At 38.4% G+C, this 22,906-nt stretch overlaps 1 protein-coding gene across 6 annotated transcripts; it reads right to left on the bottom strand.

Annotated features, from left to right (window-relative positions):
* Nucleotides 1–460: 460 nt before the first annotated feature.
* On the bottom strand, nucleotides 461–22,217 carry LOC110068572 (uncharacterized). 6 transcript variants are annotated; one of them, XM_020775965.2, is made up of 7 exons: nucleotides 22,048–22,217; nucleotides 19,080–19,160; nucleotides 15,464–15,661; nucleotides 8,563–10,092; nucleotides 4,267–4,428; nucleotides 3,286–3,405; nucleotides 461–2,645 (listed from the first exon to the last, which is right to left on the bottom strand). In XM_020775965.2, the coding sequence occupies exons 3-7, from the start codon at nucleotides 15,515–15,517 to the stop codon at nucleotides 2,262–2,264; spliced, it is 2,250 nt and encodes a 749-aa protein (XP_020631624.2). In that variant the 5' UTR covers nucleotides 15,518–15,661; nucleotides 19,080–19,160; nucleotides 22,048–22,217; the 3' UTR covers nucleotides 461–2,261. The 6 variants fall into 6 exon arrangements, with proteins under 6 accessions (XP_020631624.2, XP_020631622.2, XP_089142418.1 ...); XM_020775963.2 differs by lacking the exon at nucleotides 22,048–22,217 and adding an exon at nucleotides 19,456–19,623; XM_089286292.1 differs by lacking the exon at nucleotides 22,048–22,217 and having other exon boundaries at nucleotides 19,080–19,294.
* Nucleotides 22,218–22,906: the final 689 nt, after the last annotated feature.

Here is a 22,906-nt window from a genome sequence, read left to right as displayed (position 1 = left end):
GGCACCTGGTGGAGTTCTGGAGGTGTTTTGTTGTGAAAAGCCAGTGGTAATGTTAGAAGTTTTCAAAAATTAGCCCTCTAGAGGAACTTGATATAAAGGTTAAGTCTGCATACAAGCTAAGAGGCCCATCAGGCCAGAGTTTATCCCAGTTTCTGTAGGTGCTAGTCCATTGCAGGGTTACCCCCAGCCTTATATTCGCCGGTACCCATTTATAAACCTGGGTGGAGAGAGGCAATGTGAGAGTTAAGTGTCTTGTTCAAGAATACAACACAATGTCCCCAGCCAGGGCTCGAACCCGGACCACTTGATCCGGAGACAATTGCACTAACCATGAGGTGACCGCACCTCCAATAGAGGAAATTGTCATAGTCCACTCTTGTTGCTCTCTGATGGGTACAGCACCCAACTCAGCTACCTAATTGAAATAATTTTTAAAACATGGATTTTATGACACCTAACGTTATTGCCAGTAATAATTGTTTTATTAATTAAAAAAGATAAACCATGCTATCAACAATGCGCATGTTCTTTCACATGAATCCCGTAAGCATAACAAAACTCTTAAGCAAAACAAATACTGTAAATTTTCTATGACACTATGAAAGAAAAAGAGGTGCATGACGTGAAATGTTACAAAACCATGGCAAAATATGATCTATTATTAACACTATATGGAAAGAAGAGTTTGAAATAACAAGATTGAGATTATTGTAACACTTGTGTATTTTATGTGATATGTACATTCGGGAACAGCATATGAATTCTACATTTCCCGATACAAAAGGAACCAATATTAATGCCTAATGTGAACATTTAGGCATAAATATTGTTCTCATACACCTGTTTGTCTAACAACATCTTCGCCCTAAAGAGGGCTGGTCAAAATTTTGCATCTAAAATATTACTAACCCACAAAATTATCAATGATTATGGTTAACACAATGCATGAGTCACTACATACAAATTCAAAACTGTTTCTGATGCTTTGATTTATTAATGGAGCTCGGTCATGGTATTTTTGAGTTGTTTTGGTGATGTTCAAAATCACCTGCAAAATGAAGGAAACCTGAAAAAAGTTGTTCTCATAAAAGAGATAATAAGCCATAAAGGAAAAAGGATGGTTAAGGTTGGCGAAGATTAACACAGATTAAAATGGCAAACTTGAAATATTGAGCCTGAACTTTTCAAGTTGCACAAACCGTGACATAGCTCCTTTAAAGAGTGAAGTTACGTTACCGGTAATTTTACAAATGATGTGGCTGCTACACCTAACAGTTTTTAAGTTCAGACACTGACAATCTATAGAGGTTTAGTCTGTCCTTGTTTGTTAAACATTTTGATCATGCAAGCTAACTAAACTGCACTTACAACAGCAAACCATGTACGGATTGAACTGAAATGTTTATAAATGTGTGATAGCACTGGTGGGTATGGAAGTAACTCACTCTCGAAAAGTCCTTTGATATTGAAACTAGTTCAAATGTATAATACAATAAATTACTATAATTTTCTTCACTTCACAATGCCGCAAGACTACTAGTAATTGTACAAGATACCTAAACTTTTAAACAATAATCTAATTTGGCATTTACCCAATAGAGTTATCATTAATTTTATATCCCGTACGCCCTTGAACATATTTGTGGTAACTTCTCAAAGAATCTGTACCACTCAGATTCTTATTTATCAAAATAGAACTCTTCATCACATCATGCCTTTAATTTAATTTTAACTTTACTTGAATCTTGTTAGCAGCAGCAGCAGCAGCAACATTGCGAAAAATAAATTGAATTTGGCTCTGTAAACTTGAATGTAGTTAAGCTGGAAATTAGCAATGACTTCACCTAACTGTCAAAATGCTTTCTCAAGTTTACTGTTACACTGTATAAACAATTTGAAAATCTATGAACCTGTCTTTCATTCAATAACCACATAATTTTAAAACTCCCTTTGATCCCCTTCAAGATGGTAAATAACTTTTGTCCTACTACTTTGTCCAACTTGTACATAACGTACTAGTTTTGATCTTACAAAAAGTGCATTTTTGTAATTTTAGTAGTGCTTATGTGCAGTTACGCTTCAGCAGAAATACACCACATTTCTACAGAGTAGTAATCTGACAGCACTGAGCAGGGAAAATTCTCCACAAAAAGGAAGCACTGTTTTCTTAATGTTGTGTTGATCTGTAATCCTGGGAAATTTTCCTCAAAATGAAGCTGTATATTATTTAAAGTTCATTGTCTCTCTTCAGACCACATTAGCTATGAATATGCACTTGACAATGGTTTTAGTGTGTCTTCGAATGTGGGTATGTCCATACTGCTTAACATTTGAGTATAACAAAAGGATCCTGCTTCCTCTTCTGGTGTGGGTGTACTAGCCCTTGCAACAGGCTGTAATGGTGGTGGGTTGTAGCCATATAGACTATCTGTGCCATACCATGCCCTCTGAACATCAAGAGCTTGCGTGAAACCATTTTCGAGAGCAATTTTTTTCTCTGTTGTCTGGCGTAAGGTATCCAGTGTTTTTTGACGTTTTCTTGCTTGATACTCATCTACAAAGCTGAAATCGGACAAAGGTCTTGTCACTCCAGCACAGAGTAGGTCCCTTTTTGATGATCGGTTTCCTCTGGGCTTCTGTTTAGACTAAATAGATAAAATAAACATTACAAACTGTCCCAAGACAAAACATTCCTAAGGAATTCAGTCCTCCTTCAGTTTTCTTGCAAAACAACACAAACTAAAATAGAGACTAAAACTATAAATCACACCTCAAATGCTATAACTGTCAATATTAACTCACATGTGAGAGATAAACAGGAAACAACAAACTCCAAAATATATCTTCTAAGATATCATGGACTATATTATAAGCACGTAGTATCTTTTCTCAGGCCACGTCCATGACACTACACCCAAGAAATTTGAAAATGCAGCTTTAGTTATGGCTAGGCCTACCACCCACTTTAATCTGTCAAAAAACAGCTTTTCGAAAATGCTTTTCAAACTGGAGGAATTTAAAAAACACCGACTTTGCAGAAGAACATTTTGAAAATAGAGCTTTTTAAAAGCAATGACATCATGATAACCATATGATTTCCCTGTGTGAGTTTTCCTCAAACATAAATCCAAATTGACCAATGATTGTTGTGTTTTCAAATTTTCTTTCGTGTATTGAGGAGGGACAACATTTGATGCATTTTCAGGGTGAAAATGCTGTTTTACGATCTCTCCAGCATAGTGCAGACGAGGCCTCAGTCATCAGATTTCTTCTTGTGATTCTCACCTTTCCACTTGAGTTCTGTTGAGGCATCTTGCCATTTGCATGTTGTTTGAAGTGTTTCCTCAGTGAACTAGGGTCTGTGTACCTCTTGGGGCAGCCAGGGACTTGACAAGCATATGGTTTCTACAAACAGAACAAAACTAATAAGATTGCTGTTTTCCTTTCACATTGTAACAAGCATGAGAACAGAAATTCAAAATTTGACAGAGTCCTAAATGCTATTACAAGTTCCCATAGATTATTCAAACTCTTCTATTGAAAGGGCAAAGGTTACATGTATTTTAATGTAGCAAACTAGTGATGGCAGTTCTTCTGTTCATTTCTGTTTGCAAAAGTTGAATAAAAGATAATTTAGAGGAATGAAAAAAAAAATAGATTCAACTAAAACAATGATTTGTGTTTCTAAAATCATAGGTCAGCCCAGCTAATCTTGTTGACTGTTTTTTGGTTTTTCACTGGTGCAAACCTTGAATTCCTCTGAAACAATGCATCATTGAAGAAACTTTCACAAGTCATCACAGAAGAAACTCGAGGAAAAAAAAAGAAAAGTGCCAAGAAGGTGTAAATTAATTCCCAGGGACCCCCAAGAGTCCATCAAAAATTCATACCCCCTACCCTGAAAAAACAAATCACTGATTTTACAGCCATGTCATTGTGAAAGGAGATTGGGGAGATATAGATTTTTCACAGCATTATTAGGGCAAGTTGCACTGTAAGAGTAGAATTTTCTAGAAGTGTAAATTAACATCTGAAATTTTTTATGACATTTCAAAGGATGAATTATCTTACGACTGAAAACAATCCATCATGCATATTACTGGTTGGGTAAAATTATGGCTTTGTTATTTTTCTACTCTGTCTCTTTTTTCCCTCATGTTCCCTGCCTTGGTAGGCAATTCTGTCTCTGTGACATGTTTTTACTCTGATAACTTGTACACCGGATATACTAAAACATTAGGAAGAAATTTTTTCCATTAGACATACCGTATCTTGATGTGTTCTTTGATGCTTGGCTCTGTCTGATGAGTTGGAAAATGATTTTGGACAACCAAGATGTTGACACAAGTATGGCTTTTCCCCAGTGTGTGACCGCATGTGTATTTTCAGATTTTCTAGTCTTGAAAATGCTTTATTACATCCTGGAAACTGCAAGACAAAGAAGATCATCTCAAGGTCATTTGATATACTTTTTGTATAAGCTCAGCCTAAGCTAGGAAAGCCCAGGTGCCTGAGTACTAATGCTACTCATTCACCACAAGACTGGATCACATTTGCTTTTTCTGACAATATTACAACTTAAAAATAGGAGACAAAAAGGAATGTTCAGCTGTTTTGAAAGTCAAATCTCTTCTAATATGCCCCACTTGATGCTAAAATATCGACAAGAAATATTGTAGAAGAAGAGGTTTTTTTCACCACATCAGCACAATACAACAGATTTAATGTAACATTATATTATACCTCTTTTTTAACAAAACAAGGATCGACATAAACATATAAGATGTTTACCATTCATTCATAACGCTTATTAGTTGCTACATGTAGCTACATTGGACAGTATATTTTGGGTATTCTTCCACATTCTGCTTTAGCAGAGGTTATTCCAACGAAAGTTGGATAAATTAATAGGGCTGGGTGTTTGAAGACTCTGCATTTATTTGCGAGCCTTTTGTTGTCAACATCCTTTCCCCAAATCTCGGTGCTTTTTTTTTGTCTTTCAAAGTATAAGGTGAAGTTTACTAAGTCAGTATAAATATAGCTTTGAATTAACTGACAAAAAAATAACTGTCGACCAACTGTTAACCGCAACAGTCACCCAAAAGACGGCAGACAAACAGCTCAAGTCTGCTGACAGACGACTGACAATATCTTTTGGGGGCTGTTCCTCTATTCTTGATGTGCATTTCCACTCTGAACTAAGCTACATCATGTAATGACTCTTTGTAACTTGTATTTTTAGTGTTTTACATATTTAATTCTGAGTTTTTGTTAACCTTACAGAAATCATCTTTGCAATCTGATCTGATCTTGTTCAAAGTTTCAAAGCTTCTCGAGCTTGACTTGCTAGCATAGCCTGAATACACGAGAACTTTTTTCCTTGCAATGGGACATGTTTGAGAGACCACGAGATTGAACTTTTACAACACAAGCATTGCCAGGCATATCTTCTGTGTTTGTAATTCTTTATGTGGGGCTGCTTTAAGTACATTTGTGTTTTAATACCACTTCTGTGCATTTGTTTAAGGATTATTTCATCAATTTTAAGATCTGTCTGTAACAGAGATTAAACTTATGTGCTTGTAAATTGACGTTTGCTGACTAAGGTGCAATGACTTCACATTTCACAGAGGGAAAACACAAAATGTGAGCATCTATTGCAACTGAACCCTGCATAATGTTATTAAGGCTTTTAATTTTCTGTTGCTGATTTTAAAGTTCTTAAAAACACCTTTACTCAATGGCATTGTAGTGGATCTAATTTATACAAAGAGAGGTTGGTTAACCTAAAATGTTTAGTTTTGTTAGAAATAATTTTCTTGTCACAATATTGCTTCTATCAAAGATTGTTCACCTTTGCCTTTTTCTACCTATTTTCAAATAACAAAACAATTTAAAGAGGAAATAAACTTTTTATGGACCAGCTAGAGCTTTAACTTAATCCTTGCTTAGTAAAATGTAATTTCAACAATGTTAAGAGTATTGACTCTAAACTTCACAGTTCAAACATATGGTGTAAAATTCTTGGATAAGCAGTAACTTGATCACAACATCACACACCTGTCCTTTGCGTAATATAACTAGCACAAGTAGAATAGAAAAAATCGGTTCTTTACCAGCTGGAGGTTTTTAATAACGAGAGATAAAATCCATTGAAGAGGATTTAATTTTTTTCTTGCTTTTCAGTTAGATTTGATCAAGGAAATTATTTCTAACTGTATGTAGTTTTTTTTTTTCAATTTTCAGATGGACAACCATCGCATGTTATTTATTTATGGATGTCATATGATGTATCAGACAATTTTTTGTCATAAAATAGACATTTGTTGATGTTCTAGAGGACTTTTGGCCTTATACCGATGGGAAATTCATTGTCAGGAAAAATTGGGCAAAGAAGTACTATTTGGTAATTGCTGCAATCAAATTCGCCACTGAGTTTTTCATCAAATGGTTTCTGAAAACAATAGATGAATAGTTTGTTTAGGTAGCTGTGCGTCAATTTGAAATCAAACAGACTGCTGGTTGTCCGAAGTAAATGTTTAAAGTATAATGTCCCCCAAAATTAATTTGTATTTAGGGAAACAATTGAAGACGTCCAATTTCATTTAACTTTGATTGATTTAGGGAAGAAGCTTAATAAATGCTGGAAAAACCACAAAGAATTGAGTAAAAAGCAATTAAAATCCATGTAAGTTAAATTGCCTTCTGCGGCTTTTGAAAGAATTGTAAGAAAACACAGCAAAGTTTATGGTTTGTTGAAGTTCCGTGACTAAACCGACGGTGAATGGCTTGAATTAAATATGCAATTTGAAACAAAATTGCCTTTAACACAACAAACTTAAGACAATCTAGCAAATTTTTTTTTCTATTTTTGTGGCAGCAGGTGCAAGAATTTAACACACAAAAGAAACATATCAATCATATTTTTTGTCTCAAACGCAGACATCACTAGAAAAAGTCGTACACTGAGAAAATATTAAAAATACCCGTGAAAATTTTAATAAAAAAAGACGGCTATTAAATTTGCCGTGTTTACTTAAGACGCACACGTACGTGTACAGGAAAAATCGCACTTCAACAAATTATAAGCGAATTCTTTGAAGTGTTAATAAATCGAAAATAAAAAGGTTGTATGAACAATATAACACTTGATACTCAAAGCCAGCTGGTGAAGCAATACACGAATGTAAAAAAATCCTGGCAAAGTGTTCCGTGACTGAGCGAATCACGCTAACAGCAGGGAACTTGTTTACCAAGGTCAATTACTACTGAGAAACACTCGGTAGAGCTAGGGCGCTCCTAAAACTCACCCGTATTGCTCAGCAACTGAGTTCAAGCTAGATCTATTTTAGTTTACGATAAATTCAATTAAAGCAACACCCTGATTTGAAAGGAGAAACAACACTTTGGGTTCGAAAAGGTTATCTTACAACTTTTCAAAGCCGCATGTCTTTGTACAGTCTTTGTACTGTTCCGAACTCCTCCCCTCTAAGTTAGCCAACAAATGTGTTAAAGAGGCCTCTCTGTTCTTCTACACACGAGAAGCTAATCAAACAAAGAAAATACAAAATCGCGAAGGTATAATGTTACATTTTTTTTTTGTTCTTTAATTTCTTTTCTCGCGCAGAACTCGGACACTTTTCGAACAAGCAAGGTACATTAGTGTAAGAATGATTGGTTGCGAAAACAATTGTGTTTTGACCCCCCGAGTCTCAACCACATGGTGCATCTACAGCGGTCGCGAACATGCCACATTTTTGCGCGAAATTATGAGTGGCAACGTTTCACAAACCAAAGATATAATCTCTTGTGAGGCTTGGATTACCGTCTTGAACACTCATGACCCGCTAGACAGGATTTAAAATGGATTAAACCTTTTCGTGATCTACACCGTCTACTCGATGTCGATCCAAGAAATTTGTTTTTCTTTTCGGACGCCTCGAACCGCAAGTATAACAAATATGCCATTGAATTTTAAGCCCCAGAGGCCGAACTGAAAGACAAACAATGCGATTATTGTGTCTTATGCAAATCACTGCAGAAACCCTGGCGTGAAGGGACGAATGCATGCCGCATTAGAACGTCACCTATAGCTACGACGGAACGGTCTTTGAAAACGGAGAAGAGGTTTTTTCCTGACCGCAAGTTATGAAATTGTGCAACGTATTTCCTGTGCGTTTCACATGTAGCTTTGTATTAGCGGGGCAACAAAAGCCCTCGGCCCGAAGAAAAGATACTCGTGAGACTCGGTCTATGAAAACATGATTAAATTATACCGAAAATGGCATTTGAATATAAACGCTCGTGACTTCGGCTAAGCCGCGCGGTGAATGAATTGAAATTCACTTGCGGGTTTATTTTTAGAAATTCGCGCAAAACAAAAACACTATATGCGCCATGTTCGATGGAAGTGGAAAACCTCGAGGTTTGACGAAACATTTCTCCAGATCAAATTGAGTGTAAAAAATTGAGTGTAAAATAATTGACGCGATGTATTTGATAGAATGTTAAAACAATGCAAAACAAACAAGAGTTCACATAATCAGTTTGCTCTATACTCACCGTACATTTGTTGGGTTTCTCGCCCGAGTGTACTCTCATATGAATCACCAACTTGTACCGTGCGTTAAAACAACGTCGCTGTCTGCTGCAATCCTTCCAGTAACATATGTAAAGATCGTCAGCCTTTCGTTGGTCGATGTGAACTTTCTCAATATGCCGAACCAGGTCATCTTGTTCCGAATAAAGTCCATCACATCCCAGCCATTTGCAAGGGAACACACAGCTCTCCTCGCTAGGAACCGAGTCCTTTATACTGTTTGAAGAGGTCGTAGGAGGCTTCTTTTCTTTAATTGATTCTTCTCCGCTGTTCCAACTTTTCTCGTTCTCAACCTGGGGAGCTTTCTCGTCTTCTTTGTCCCTCGGCGGTGACAAAAACTTTCCAAACGTTTGCAAATGTTCCTTGAGAATCTGCTCGGATTTCGTGCGGCTTCCTGGCTTGAATAACTGCGAAAGCTTGCTTCTCGGGTCGGGAACTACTGTCACGTTGGGAGTGATCGAGTCAGCTTGGTTACTCCAGACCCGGTAATTGGCGAAAGATCTAGGATTGTAGTTCTGGTATGCTCTTGTTCTATCAAAAGCATACCCGGGGATTGATTCTGTAGGTGAAAGGTCCGAATCGGACTCGCTGTAGGGAAAAAATTGACGCGCTCGTGTTGAATGGCACGGACTGCCAAGATCGGATTCTGATGGCGCGGAGCTCCCTGTCGAGAATGACGGCGAGAAGTTATCAGCTTGAAACGGTTGTTGTCGTCCATTGAAGAGGCTACCAGCGCCATCAGAGGTCGAACTTGACCAGCTCCGGCGTTGTGGTGCTTCTGGGTAGTTGTACTGGCGAGCCGGGCCGTTTATTTGGCCGCGAGTTCCTTGAGAGCTAAACCGAGACAGCGAGACGCCATTCCGGGCGAGTTCAGACTCAAAGTTTGCCTTCTCGGCCAGCTCTGATAAGCCAGCTAGAGGGTTAATGTTCACCGATTGCGGGCAATTTTGCAGGGTCGGCGAAAGGCAGCCATTTCCAACACCTTGGGAATAATGCGCGGCAGCTTTTTCGGCCGCAAATCCATTTTGCGTGTTGAGCGCGTTAGGCAAGTTAACACCGCTTGATGTGGACATTCCACCATGTGTATTGTGATGCATGTAATGATAATCAAACATGGCTGTACTTCTCTCCGACGTAATCAGTTTTCTACTCCCGATGTCGGCAGTTAATTCTGCTTGATTAAAAGAATCGTAACTTCCACGGTAATTTCTGACTCTTGCCGCCATAGAAATCTCGTGGGCTTCACTCTGAAATTTCGGCCCTTGCGTACGAGTCGCGTAAAACCCACTTCCAGATCCATACATTATGCCGTTGAAAGGCGCAGGGGACCTCAGAGCCCTGTTGTCCGTGTCTTCAGAAATTTCACCTTCGCTCCCCTCGAGTTCCTCGGAGAAGGTTTTAAGACTGATTTCTTGCAGTTGTTCGAGGTATCTGACTGTATCTGTATAATTCTTCAAGTTGAGATCGGCATTCTCTTCTCTCATCACATTCCCCTATAACATTCAAATAACAAAGTAAACAAGATTAAACAACTGGTGAAATGAGCAAAGAGAGAAAAATGCCCCTAAACTCCCACAGGCCGGTGTCTCGCACTTGGTAAATGAAAAATAAATTCCCGGCTGAGCGATTCTGGTCATTTAAGTTACCTTGGCTTCAAATGATTTTGCTGTGAAGCCCGCGCAAAGCTCCGTTCAAACGCGCCGGGCTGATAATACGCTGTAAAAGCATGTAAATTACTTAAGGGAAAGCTGTCTTTCTCTTATCTTTACACACGAATGGAAATAACAATAGAAATGCTAAACTAGAGCACTAAATCTGCCACCTGACTTGTATGATCGCTCCGCTTTTCTGCAGGAAACCCAGCTTGATTGACACCTATTCATATTTATCACCATGGAGACTAATAAAGACTTATTAAATTTCACCGCCTCACCAATCACTTTTCAGCGCAAGGCCTCGAGAGGCGGAGAAGCTATTTTTTTCGCAGTGTTTTAACTTCATTGGCTTTGCCTTTGAACGGCCGTCATCGTTCCACCCGTAGGCAAAACGACTTTCCCAAGAATCAAAATGCCCTGAGGTGTTCGATAAGGATCTTTCTATTGGCCCATTCAGTCGGATTCATTTAAGGTGTGCATTTGAAGGGTTTCATTAAACCTGACATGAGCTTGACAGTTACTGACAAAAGCTGAGTTACGTATCATTTCCGGTATTTGTTTGTCATAAACGCGCAATTTTCGCACCAAATTGAGGTTTATTAGTTTAATATTTTACCCATCTCCACGTCACAAGCCGCTTTGAGTTGAGAAGAAACTTCTTTACCACCAGACTAAACACACCATCTTTCGCTTTGTCAATAGTTTATCGTAAAACATTTCTCAAATATGTGATAACCTCTATTCTCTTTTTATATCCAAACGCTTTTTCCTCATTTCTCGATCTCTACTTCATTCATCATTTCATGCAGCATGTCAAAATATATCAGACCGACCGGTAGATAAGTTTATTATTCAACATCCCCGTGGCTATTCTGAAATGACCACTCCTCTGCTTTCGGCGAAGCCAGATAGCGAGCCATTAAAGTAAACCGCCTTACAACAGATCCGCTTCGCTAATAGTTGTTTTATTTCCAATGAAAATTCTGCATCCGCCAGGCGGATCGTTATAAAACGCGCACGAGGGAAACATGGATTGCTGCTCGCGCCGAACGCAAATAAACATATTTGCTTCGCCACTAAAACTCTCCTTCTTTAACAAACAGATGGAAACAGATGGGTGTCATGATAAGCCTATCGAAAATCGAGCTTTGTTTCGGTTATTTTAAAGTTCCGGGCTTTCTTTTCGCCTCGAATTAACTAGGCATTACTTTATGGTTGCCGAAGGATGTAAAATTAAGCTTTGTTATTGGCCCGACCATGCGAATATCCAAAGGAAGTAAGCGGTTGGAATCAAAATAGGAGCGGAATACCTTTCAGAAGTCCTTGAGAAAATGCTGAGAACTGCGTACGCTGTCATCCGTTGTTGTGTAATTGTTGCACGGGTCTTGAGTCAGTTCGTGACACAATTACACTTTACTACTTGGCAAATTACAACAAAATGAGAAAAGTAAACTCTGCGCTCTGACAGGAAGCCTCAAATATTTCAAGCATCTGCAAGTCGAGGTTATACCTTTTTAAAACGTGTTGAACTTCTCTTCAGTCGCCAAGTGTACAGAACTGTACGGCTCTCGAGTCGACTTGTAACTAGCCCGTGTGGCAGCTTACAGTTGCCCGTTTGATAACATCACTTATAAACCCCGTAAACTAATTGACTTAGCACTTTATAAAATCAGACTAATGTGATAGGAATCTTACCTAAAGTATTAGAAAATTCCCTCTTTGTTTTTTCGCCGTGTTACAACGATTTAAAAGCCCTCCGAGAAATACGATGTTACAGTTCGATGCTTATTTTTCCTGCCAGACGATACGAGGTCGTATTTGCCCGGCATATGGTTTATATCTCATGCCAACGACGGAAACCTTGAACTAACAAGAAGTATCAATTCGCAAAAAACGTTTCCGGTGCATGCGGTAAGGTTCGGATATGCGTGACAAGATTCGCTTTTAAAAGATAAAAGCATTGGCTAGCCACATTATGACCTTAATAATCTCTCTTTTGATAATTTTTTGTGTATCAATAGGGCCGTGATATTTGCCGTTGAAACTCACAAAAGCTGAAAGACGTAAATTTGTTTAGACTGCCTTGGATCGGGCCTTTTGGGTATTTTTTTTTTCTTTTCACGCGCTTGCCGTAGCAGCGAAACTAAATCAATTTGTTTTCCTCGACAGCAAAAACGTTGCACAATGCACCTACACATGAAGCTAGCTAACCAACTGAAAAGCCAGTAAGTAAACTGTTACATACCGCCTTAGCTGACATGGCGAAGTCCGACTTCGTTTTGCTCCGACTAAAAATTTTTATTAGAATCTACAGTCCAGTTCAGTTGTTTTGAGTTTTGGAGTTAAAATTCCTTCTATTTTCGGTTCTGTTTTTCAAAACACTGCCTTCTTGAATAATAAACACTGAAGTAGGTTCTCTGTTTTCGACGGTCGTGATTGGCTCAATTCTGAAAACCCACTCAAAAGCAAAAGTGAGTCAAATCATGATCATTGCTTCGAGAACATGAAATCATTGAACCGAGTGGTGTTTGGCTGTATTCCGGATTCTTGTTAATAATCCGCCGGAACTTGTTCTGAGCCTTGCCTGAAGTAAGCCTGGAGCTATTTTGTGGAGAAATAACTCTGTGAGTCATACAACGCCACGACACAGCTAGGATCGATCGAAAAAGTCTTTTTAACGAAGAGAAGAAAATCGCACATGTTCCAGTGCTGCTCTCCGGTTATTTGAAAGTCTGTAATAAAGGCTTCGCCGCGAGCATAACAAGCCTGCCTAACTGGTGAATATTCGTTTAGCTCTTTTTTTTTTTTTTTTTTTTTCAGGAGTATTGTGTTGAGAGTACTTTGGGGGAATGAATTCACTGCAAGAGTTCCGATTGAATCAAGCCGGCTTCTTAAAAGCTTCCGCTCTTGAAGAGTGCTAGATAAGCTTATGTTCCTCGAGCAGCCTCGTCGAACTCTCTTGCTGTTATGTTCATTCTTTTGCATAGTAACACTGATTTCTCGTCAAATTGAAATTATTTTGAATATTTTAAGACTAAAACCATGACTTGGCATATGGTTTGAATTTTCTGTTATTGGCTCATCCTTTACGCTTTGGTGCGCGCTCTGTCGAAACATTGCCTTCAAACAAAGCGCCTTAGTCCAGTCTGAGGGAGCGCAGTCACAGTCTGTCTCTAAAACTATCCTGGCTGTTTTCCGCAGCTTCAGCTGTAACATCTAAACAATCTTTCTTATCAGGGTTATCATCCAGGCCTTACACAACGTGGGAGACTTTATTATCCAATTGTAACACAGCGCGATTTTACTCTTCAGTGTTCTTTGCTTCTCTGCTGCACTTTCGTGAGGCGTCGCAGACCGTAATTGGTCCCGGATGTACTTTAAGAGCGTAGTTTACGTCAGAGCAGGGAACTGACAGCCATTCGTCGAAATTTGCATAGTCACGATTTAGGTCAAACTTGATAAAACCTTAATCAGAGGGGAGGCCTCAGGTTTTTTTTGGTGGGAGATTTTAAAGGGGTTCCTTGACTCGGTGTGGACGAAGAACTGTAATATAAAAACGCGGGCATGTGCCGGTTTACGCTATTACGCAACTTGTCGGCAATGAAGTTTTTAAAATCCTCCCCAAAAGCAAAGAGCGTAAAGGTGAACCTAAGATCAACCTTATATTGATCACTCAGTTAAAAGTCAGGCAAGCCTCTTTTGCCCTTAGTCATTCGTGACTTAAAGTTTACAACTAAATTTGTGTGTTCTTGAAAAGTTCATCTTATCTTTTATAAGAAAATCAAAGTTATATGATACACTTTTTGATTATTTTATCACATTTTGCTAGACTTTCAATATTTATCGAAAATCAAAGTTTTCCCTTCGGCTGACCCCACTTGATTCACTTTCCTTTGTGTAGTTTACGCAGGAAAACTTTCCCTGGGGAACACTTATTTTAGGCGTCGGTTCGACAAACTCAAGCGTTATAGTTTCGCTTATCATGGTAGCAGACGTTTTCTTGTAGTGGCTGCCGAGTATTGGGTATGAGTAAAGATTTAAAGTTCACTTTCTGGCTCTAATTAGCGAGTACCTCTGATATTGGTGCTTCGGGAAGTTAATCCCATTGAAATTTCCGCTGCAAAGCGGTTTATCTGTTGATTCTACAATTTCAGCCTTCTTGTGTAAATAAATTTTAAAGTTACAAGAAGTCCAAACTAGTGATTCGCATGACTTTGGCAATGTTTCTGACTCAGCACTTCTATGATCCTTAGTCACTGCTAATGGCTTTCTTCAAAGTCTTTTGAAATTGTATTGATGTAACTTTGTCAATTCTGTTGTTGAGAAAAGTGGAACCAAAATGCTATCGAAAACTTGTTGGAACAAGAACTTCAAATCAAGTTTTCCCACAAATTCTCAGTACGTTTCACTGAGTTTCTTATTGTATTTTTGAGTTGCTTGCAAGCCGAAGTGTATCAAAACTGGCCTTGTGCACCTGCAGAATCCATTGGTAAAAGGTAGCAATGAAAGCTTGCTAAAATCACAGTCTTGTATAAATTAATAAACCGAAGGAGGCATATCCTTAGATTAAATGCTGTTTAGCTACTCCAGTAAATCAAGTCAGAAGAGAGCAAGGTTTTCTCTTTACCTCATCACGCGGCTCCGGACTTGGAAGAAGTTGCATGTTCCTAGACTAGGTTCGCTGTCTACACTAAGCGCTGGTCGCAAAGGCCACTCATTATGTAGTAATTAAAAAAGCCGGCTATTTGCATTAGAATCGTGGGCTCGCGTGCCCAAACTTTCCTATGTAATTTTTAGAGCCAATAACTCTTTCTATTTGACAAGTCATTAAGTATCCAAAAATAAAACACGCTGCTAAGGGTCTGACTCGACCAAGCGTAAAAATGAATGCTTCTCTAGTTCATTGGTTCATTCTAGAGTGTTGAAATTGTTAAATTGTTCGGCGGTTGTTGCGTCATCTTTGGCTGTACTCAGCCTAACCGCGCTCACCTTTAGGTTGCGTGCAGACAATTGTAAGAGCGTTTATGTAATTACTTTCCGCGCACGAAAAGTTTTTTTACTTTTGCATAGTCACCGATCAAAGATTCCATAGCCAAAAAACACACCATTACTAAGAAATCGTCCAGTATTTCCACAAAAGCCTTGTGATACAATTACAACTTAACTCGAAGAGTACTTAGTGAAGTGCGTTCTTTTTTTAAGTTCTTACCGTTGGGAATATAGATTCCAAAACCTCCTCCATGTCAGTTATTTCCACCTTCATTGCTTACCGTTCTCTCTGTTGCTCCAGTGATATTTCGGCAGTGTTCTTTGAATTAAGGACTTTTTCTTTTTCTTACCAGGCAGGGAAAGCACTTGAGAGATTTTTTTTCTCAGGCGTAGCCTTCAGATAAAACGTGCTCGATATCTGCAAGATATTAGCACAAGAAACACACTTGATGAGCATTTTGCACATTTTTTGGGATTTTCCTCAAGTTTTCTTGAGGGAACTATATTTCTCTACTGAACAAAATCTTGAAAGGTTTAACAAACAAGTTTATTAACTGTTAGCTATTTATTACGCGCCTCGTCCGGTTTAAATCACCGTAGTTCTTTAAGAAGAAGGGTAATTTTTCTCTTAGTGAGTGTCTCTAACTGAGTACCAACAAATTTCTTAATCATCATAGGTGTATCACTCTTTTGTTTAAATGGATTTTAACTTTTATTCTTTTCTCCTAGGAAACAATACCATCGTTATGACTAGTTCCTTTTCGAGTTTAAAAATAGTCTTGTACTCTGATTGCTTGTGTAAGTACTTAGACGCATTTGAAAATACAAGATTCTTATACTTCTAAACTTTGTTCGCTTTCCAATAATGGCCATGGCATTTCAATTTTGCGTCGATTCTTGACGATTAAGGCATCTTGAAGCCCTTCAAGCCCGAGTGACAGATAACTACGTAATTATACGTCATTTAACTCCTCATTGATCGTTCATGTCACGTGATTTTGCACGTGCTTTGAAGCATAGCCGTCCAGTATACGCATGCGTGTCCGACCTCTAGCATGAGTCAGCTAGCAACGGTCAAACGTTTACCTGATTTTTTAACGTTAACCTCGATCGTCAATAGCCTTAGGCCTTACTAATGACTGACTAATTAATTGATTAATTAGCGAATTAACTAGCATGCGTTTCAAAAAGTTACGCAATCGTCTTAGCGAAGTCTTGCAGCCTTTAAGGTTTCATCAAAACCTTTAGTTTTACAATGTCTCAAGTCTCAACAAAATCATCTTCTTTCGGTCCCAATCTTCACTTAAACGACTTTACTTAACATATGAGTCCCGCTTTAGTGTTTCAGTTCGTGGTAGAATGTATCTTATAAATTCGACCTTGTTCCCAATTTAGTTAGGGTTTCATGCTTTAATTGTGGTTAAGGAATGGGACTTTGCGATCAAAGACCCTTTGTCACCAAAGTACATGCGCAGTAGTGTCTATCCCTCGAACGTGACAGTTGTGTGGGAAAGTGAAAATATAACTTCAATTTGTGGTTGTTTCCACTGTGTGAACTCCACTTTCGCGTCTTGTGACATGGCAGTTTCTTTATCACATGACTGAGCAACCCCGCGGTTGAAAATCTTTCTGTATAACGCACTGACAACCTCTCTTTTCCGACCACCCAAATTGTCGAGCGTGGTTGTTATAAGATGTTTCACTGATATACTTAAGTGTTATTTGGCTCTAGGAGAAAAATTTCGTCTTTGGTATATTTTAATTACTCTGAAATAATAGGTAGTTTAGCCGTATTTACTGCTAATTTTGAATATAAATAATGCTACACTTTTCTAACTTATTAAAGAATGTTTAGTATAGTGTTCGTATTTTTAACCATATTAGTGAGTACTCTCCTCTCCTCATCTCTCAGTCTCCTGGCTCACCCTACATAGATAGTTCCTTTAGGCTCCATTGTAGTTGCGAATACCAAGGTGATCTCCCTAACATATGTTTCTTGTGTTTAATTTATTTTGTTCTTTACGTTCATACTATTCAAATATTCCAGTGACCCACTGGAAAGGCTTTTATCTTTAACACTTTACTTTCATGTTGTTGAGGTACTGCGTTTTGAAATATTTCTTGGCATCAATGTGTTTGAGAAATATTTATTCGATTTCTGAAAATTTAGTAATCACTAATCCGCATCCTTCTGTCTTAAAAGTTGATCAGCAGCTAATTTCTCATCACGATACCAAAACAAAATCAGCCGTGCTGGTCATGAGAGTAAATGAAACGATCACAGAGAGAAAACTGTCTTGATAAATAAATCAACCCTCCCAGCAAGCATTATAAGAAATGTAAGAGGGCCAGTTGGGAGAACTTAGAATCCCGTCAGTAAACGCGTTATCAGCGAGAAGTACGCGTTATAGGGTTGGCGTTAGAAGTTTTTTTTGTGTGTGCTTCTGTTAATTGTTTCGCAGCGTTGCAGGTTATATGATTAACTTCAATGGTTCTCTGTTCCTTTGATTTTTAGAAAAAAGGGAACAACCAAACATTTTATCGATTAAGAGCAACTAAATAAGTCTAAGAAACTGATAACCTACGACTGAATAAAATTGCCATATTAATTTCATATTGCTCATTATTGTTCGTAGCTGTTAGAAGAAAACACTCCACACATGGACTGAAATGTCAAGTATCTCACACCAAGGTTAGTGTCTTTCAAGATAACAACACTTTGGCTTATTCTGTCTGCATTTGTTGGAAACTGATCTTGATTGCAAAAAGCAGATTAAGTAGCTTTGTAACAGTCTGAATCGTTCAAGACACCCAATGGAACGGTTCGGTACATTATCTGCTCGGAAGGCCTTAAAATGAACAAAAAAGGCCCAACAATGTCGAGAAGACTCGCGTCCCCCTAGAATGGCCCGACACTGAGATACAAATTATATAGTGTAGCCTAAAATTAAGATACAGGGCTTTAAAACACTCCAGATGGCTTAAAACAGCGTTTTGAAGCATTTGAGAGGGTGCCCGGTAGAAAGTCATGTAGTTCAGGTGTGGGTCATCATGTTCTTCGACTTGTGTTGTGTTGTATTCTTGAGCAAGACACTTCACTATCACAGAGCCTCTTATAAGCTTCTCATCCCAGGATTATAATAGGGGAACAGTGAATTCTTAAGACAACTCGACAAAATGTTATGGTGTAACCTGCAATGCTCTACCAACTCTTGTAGTACTGGCAGTCGCTTTATGTAGCTACATAAGCTGGAACCAGTCGAACATTTCCGGATACGAACAATACCTCCATACTTATGGACACTTCTATTTTACGAAAACGTCATTATCTCTCAGAAAAACCAGAAGTTCTATCATCTTAACCTCTTTAAACCTCAAAACCTCCATAATACTGACCTTTCTAAGTTACGGATAGCTCATTTTGTCGTGGAGAAACCAAAATTAGCATTATCTCTACCTTCATACAATATGTTCTTCTCCATAATACAGACACTCAACCCTGGACCTCTGGTGTTCGTATTAAAAAGATTTCGCTGCGTCAGCTGTATGAACTATCATATAGGCTCTATAAAGCTGATTTTTGTTATGTTTTGTTTTTAGTAAGGCAATTTGAAAGTCGAAACGCTGTGATATCTAACTGAAAAAAAAACCAAAAGAACAAACTGCAGCTCAACAGTCATAACGTATATTACTACTTCGTTAACTCTTAGTCATTGTGAGATGACAATTCATTAGATTAATTAGTTCAGGAATGTTTTTATGGGTCAGTTTGGGACTGTTTAGTTTAATTTCATTACCAGTCTTACGTACACTTTCACTTCCATATTCTCACTTACCAAAATCTTCCCAATTGTTCAGTACAGTTCATTGAGCTGCGGCTGTTTTCTGTTTAGTCTTATGTCGTCTTTCTTCGTGCCCTGTGTTGAAAACAAAATGAATATTCGGCTCTAAGCAACGTTAAATACGCTTGCAAGTGTTTCCTGTGAGCTGAGGGCCTCAACTTTTACGCGACGGTTTGAGAGTATCAAGTGTCTTTTGTATAAAACCCCTTTGTCCAAAAAAGTCAGCCAAGTCGCAGCTTAGGAATTTAAGTGGATAATCCAAAGAATAGACTAGTGCAATCATATTTGCTTTGAAAACATTACCACAAAAATGATAAAAAGGATATCTTTTCCATGATAAGTTTGTTTTTCTTTTTTTCATTCCACGTACCTCATACTAAAGTCACCTTCGGCTGTATATCTAGAGCATCAAACTAAGTCGTAGTGAGCACAGCTAGACTAAGGAATCGTAAAGTTTTTAAACGCATAAGCTCCAATAAAGCGAGTAAAGTTCTGCTATTGTTTGTGGTGTACTATTGATGGTTATTAAATTGGTTTTTTGGGCAGATATCTTTCTTTTCTCTCTCCCATTGTTAACAACAACGGGCAGATATCTGTCTATATCACACGCAAAGAACCCTGCATAATTTACAAACGAGAACACCAGTCTTGACACGATGCTGAACAACTCTCTTACAAAAGCTACGTGTGGAGTCTAAACAAAAACTGGCAAACGTTTTACCTGAAGGAACGTGTAAAATGCTTCGGAACTCCACCTAGTTAATGGACGATTAATAGTTGGTTCATTCTAATCCACTTGAGTGGTTACCACCCATTTCCGTTTTCGCTCGAAATTTTCTTTCGTTTTGTCAAGGGAGTTTCTCAAGGCAGTGGTATTCGCATGTTTCATCGATGTTGTTGGTAGTTTGTTAGAGCATACAGGTCAACGCTTCCAACTTCCTGTGAGGTGATTTTTATCGATCTACAACTGTTTTATTCATGATATTCCACACGAAATGCACGCAAGATTACTGAGTATAGTGAACAGATTATCGAGACAATTATATAATCATTCTTCTTTCAACTCAAGTTTCAAGTACGTAGATGCTAAAACCCGATGCAGACGCAAGGATTATAAACTAATAGCGTTTAGATTTGTTCAGTTCTCACGAAAATAACTACTGAAAAATCTACTCTAAAGCAATATCTGTACAAACAATACCATCAGAGATCCGACCCAAGTGTCACGTACCTTAGTCAAGAACGTGACTTAGAACTGAAGTGGACGGCAGCGATCTAATCAGTGCCTTAACTTCAAAATATATATTAATAGACCTCAGGCTTTTAAAACACTTCAGTGGTTGGTTTGGTTAATTCCTTTTCCGGTATATTTTCTGATTAAGATGTTGGTATCGCCTATCCATACGTTTTCAGACATGGAACCGCAAAAGTTATTTTAAAAAACCCTTTAGGTACAGAACAAAGTGCAATATGTACCTTGCTCGATTACGTCTTCTCAAAAATACCTCACACTAGGATGGCATTTCTTTACTTAACGCGTATTTAACTATTCGAAATTTATAAAGGTTAAATTTTTAATCTTTTGCTATACGATTGTTTTAGTTTTGCTTGCGTTTCTGAGCAGCAAATTCTTTAGAAAGGTTTATACTAGGCTTAAGGGTCGCTAATGGAGTGAGTATCGAGTGAAAAATTCACAGATATGGTCGTACGTCGAGTTTCAATGTGCTCCCGTTGTATATCTCGTCCATGGTGTCATTTTTCGTGATCTAAACAAAACCGTCTGAATGATATATCAAGACAGTGGACGAAAACCCTAAACTTCTTAATTCCGTTGTTTCTTTAATTTCCTTATATTGCTTTGTTTTTAATCAATTTTATCAGTGATCCAAACCGAACTCAACACAACACAGTGCGGTCCAGTATGTAGCCCAATTGAAGTTTTTTTTTTCTTTGCCCCACTCACTGCTCATATCAAACGCTATATACCGAAATAAACATTCTAGGACCTTCCAGTGCTTGACTTATAACAAGTATATTTCTTGTGCTTCAGACAAAGTTTGTTCCGTTACCCCAAGACTTGATATCAACGTTTATATGGGTCTTGTCAGTGTTTCTAGAAAGCTCGTAAGCTGCTTGGTTAAGGTCAAGTTCCGTTTAGTTAAGAACTCCTTAAGTATTAACGCGACTTCCTTATGAAAAATGCCTTTTCTCTGTAGTGGCCCTTGTGGTGTGAGGTTAGTTTGTGTATGTTTCTAGAAAGATCCGCCAAAATGACCTTGTATTAGCCTGGATCAGTTCTATTCGTAGTAAAAGTCAAATTATGGCTAGTGCGTTTTTAATTCTTGGACAGTTTCACGCTATTGATCAATGAGGGGTGAGGGGTACCCACCCTCATCTACAAAACAAAAACAGCTCATCTAAGAGCTTTGCTAAATTCACTCCTAGTTTAGTGACTAAACTCCTGGTGGTCTGAAAAGCACTGAAGGTTGCTCATCAGAAGTGCCCTCGGCTTTACAGCTAAAAGCCACTTTCTCAAACAAGAAAGATAGTTCGAGAGTACTAGCGCTTGTAACAGCCCGTAGTAAGTGCCTCGATGAAAAATTACATGCAAGGAAAATCATGTGGTTTGAGTACGAGATAGTGTGGTTCAACTGTAAAGTTTCTGTAGCAAGAAGCAACTTGGTGCATTGGTACACTCCATGGATGGGATGCTAGTCCATCGCAGGGTTACCGTCAAGCATTCTATCAGGTTTTCTAACAGATTACCAGCACCCATTTATACAATTGGATGGAGAGGGGCATTGTGAGAGTTAAGTGTCTTGCCCAAGAACAAGGATCCATTCCGGGCCTGCTCAAACCTGCATGGACCTCTTGTTCTGGAGTACAGCTCACTAAGTAGTCTATATAGTACCTCTTCTTTTGGCCAACGGCTTATGCTTTATAAATGTGCAACGTTTTTTACCTGCGTGGGTGCTCAATTCATCTGTGTTTGCGGGTCAGACCTCTTTGTAAACTGATACACAGGCAGTCTATACCGAACACGTTTGTAGCAAGCTTGATACTAATTCAAAACCCTGTTAGAACTGGCTTTTTGCCCACAAGGCCGCTATTGCATGGATGCTAATACAGTGGACTCCAGTAGCTGTTATTTTTTATTGCATATTAAGTGCCAGAGGATCTTGTATATTAAACTAGTATTGTCAAAAGTTCTTGCCTTTTAAATCAGACTGGAGATTTTACTTGTTTTTTTCCAATTAACCTTTGTCCAGTTTCTAAAACCGGACCTAATAATAACTCTCTGCAACGGGCTCAGTTACGCAGAATGTTAAACAAACTGAGATGACCTGGAAATATCAAAGCTCCTTCTTAGCTAAAACAGAACACAGTTGCAGAGTAGGCAGTAGCTATAGCCGACTATATATGCCAAGCAGACCGGTAGAAAAAATGAAGATTGATGAACTAGCAAATTCTCAAAGGTGATTTTGAAAGATTCATATGAAAATCATTAAGGAGAAATTATATTTTATTCTAGGGATGGTTTCAATACCAAGTTTGTGGGCAGCGATTTCTAAACATGTACAACTGCATGCTAGACGCATTCTCTCAGAAGCTGTGTTCGTATGGGTTCGCAAATAATAGGTACTTTTATGTAGTTTAAGCGGTTAGATTGTCTCTAGTTCGTCTTGTGTGATCGTCCGGGTGAGGGTAGTTCTGAAGAGAACTGTTGTTGTGACTTCCGCTCACGTTGTCGAAACGTCAGTCACCATCAACAGTTCTTTTCAGAACTACCCTCACCCAGACAATCACAAAACTTGACGAAC

This window comes from Orbicella faveolata, unplaced genomic scaffold (assembly GCF_042242905.1).
Source record: "Orbicella faveolata isolate gen_17 unplaced genomic scaffold, um_ofav_v1 contig_14, whole genome shotgun sequence".
NCBI lineage: Eukaryota > Metazoa > Cnidaria > Anthozoa > Scleractinia > Merulinidae > Orbicella > Orbicella faveolata.
The sequence above is the reverse complement of the archived record's forward strand: the minus strand, read 5'-3'. Positions and strand labels throughout refer to the sequence as shown.

What these genes read in the sequence shown, in the direction of transcription:
- LOC110068572 (XM_020775965.2), bottom strand. Translation starts at nt 15,517, where the DNA reads ATGAAGGTGGAAATAACTGACATGGAGGAGGTTTTGGAATCTATATTC. An exon ending in AGAAACCCAACAAATGTACG is followed by an intron (nt 4,429 to 8,562) that starts GTGAGTATAGAG and finishes TTTGTCTTGCAG; the next exon opens with TTTCCAGGATGTAATAAAGC. An exon ending in AACAGAACTCAAGTGGAAAG is followed by an intron (nt 2,646 to 3,285) that starts GTGAGAATCACA and finishes TTATCTATTTAG; the next exon opens with TCTAAACAGAAGCCCAGAGG.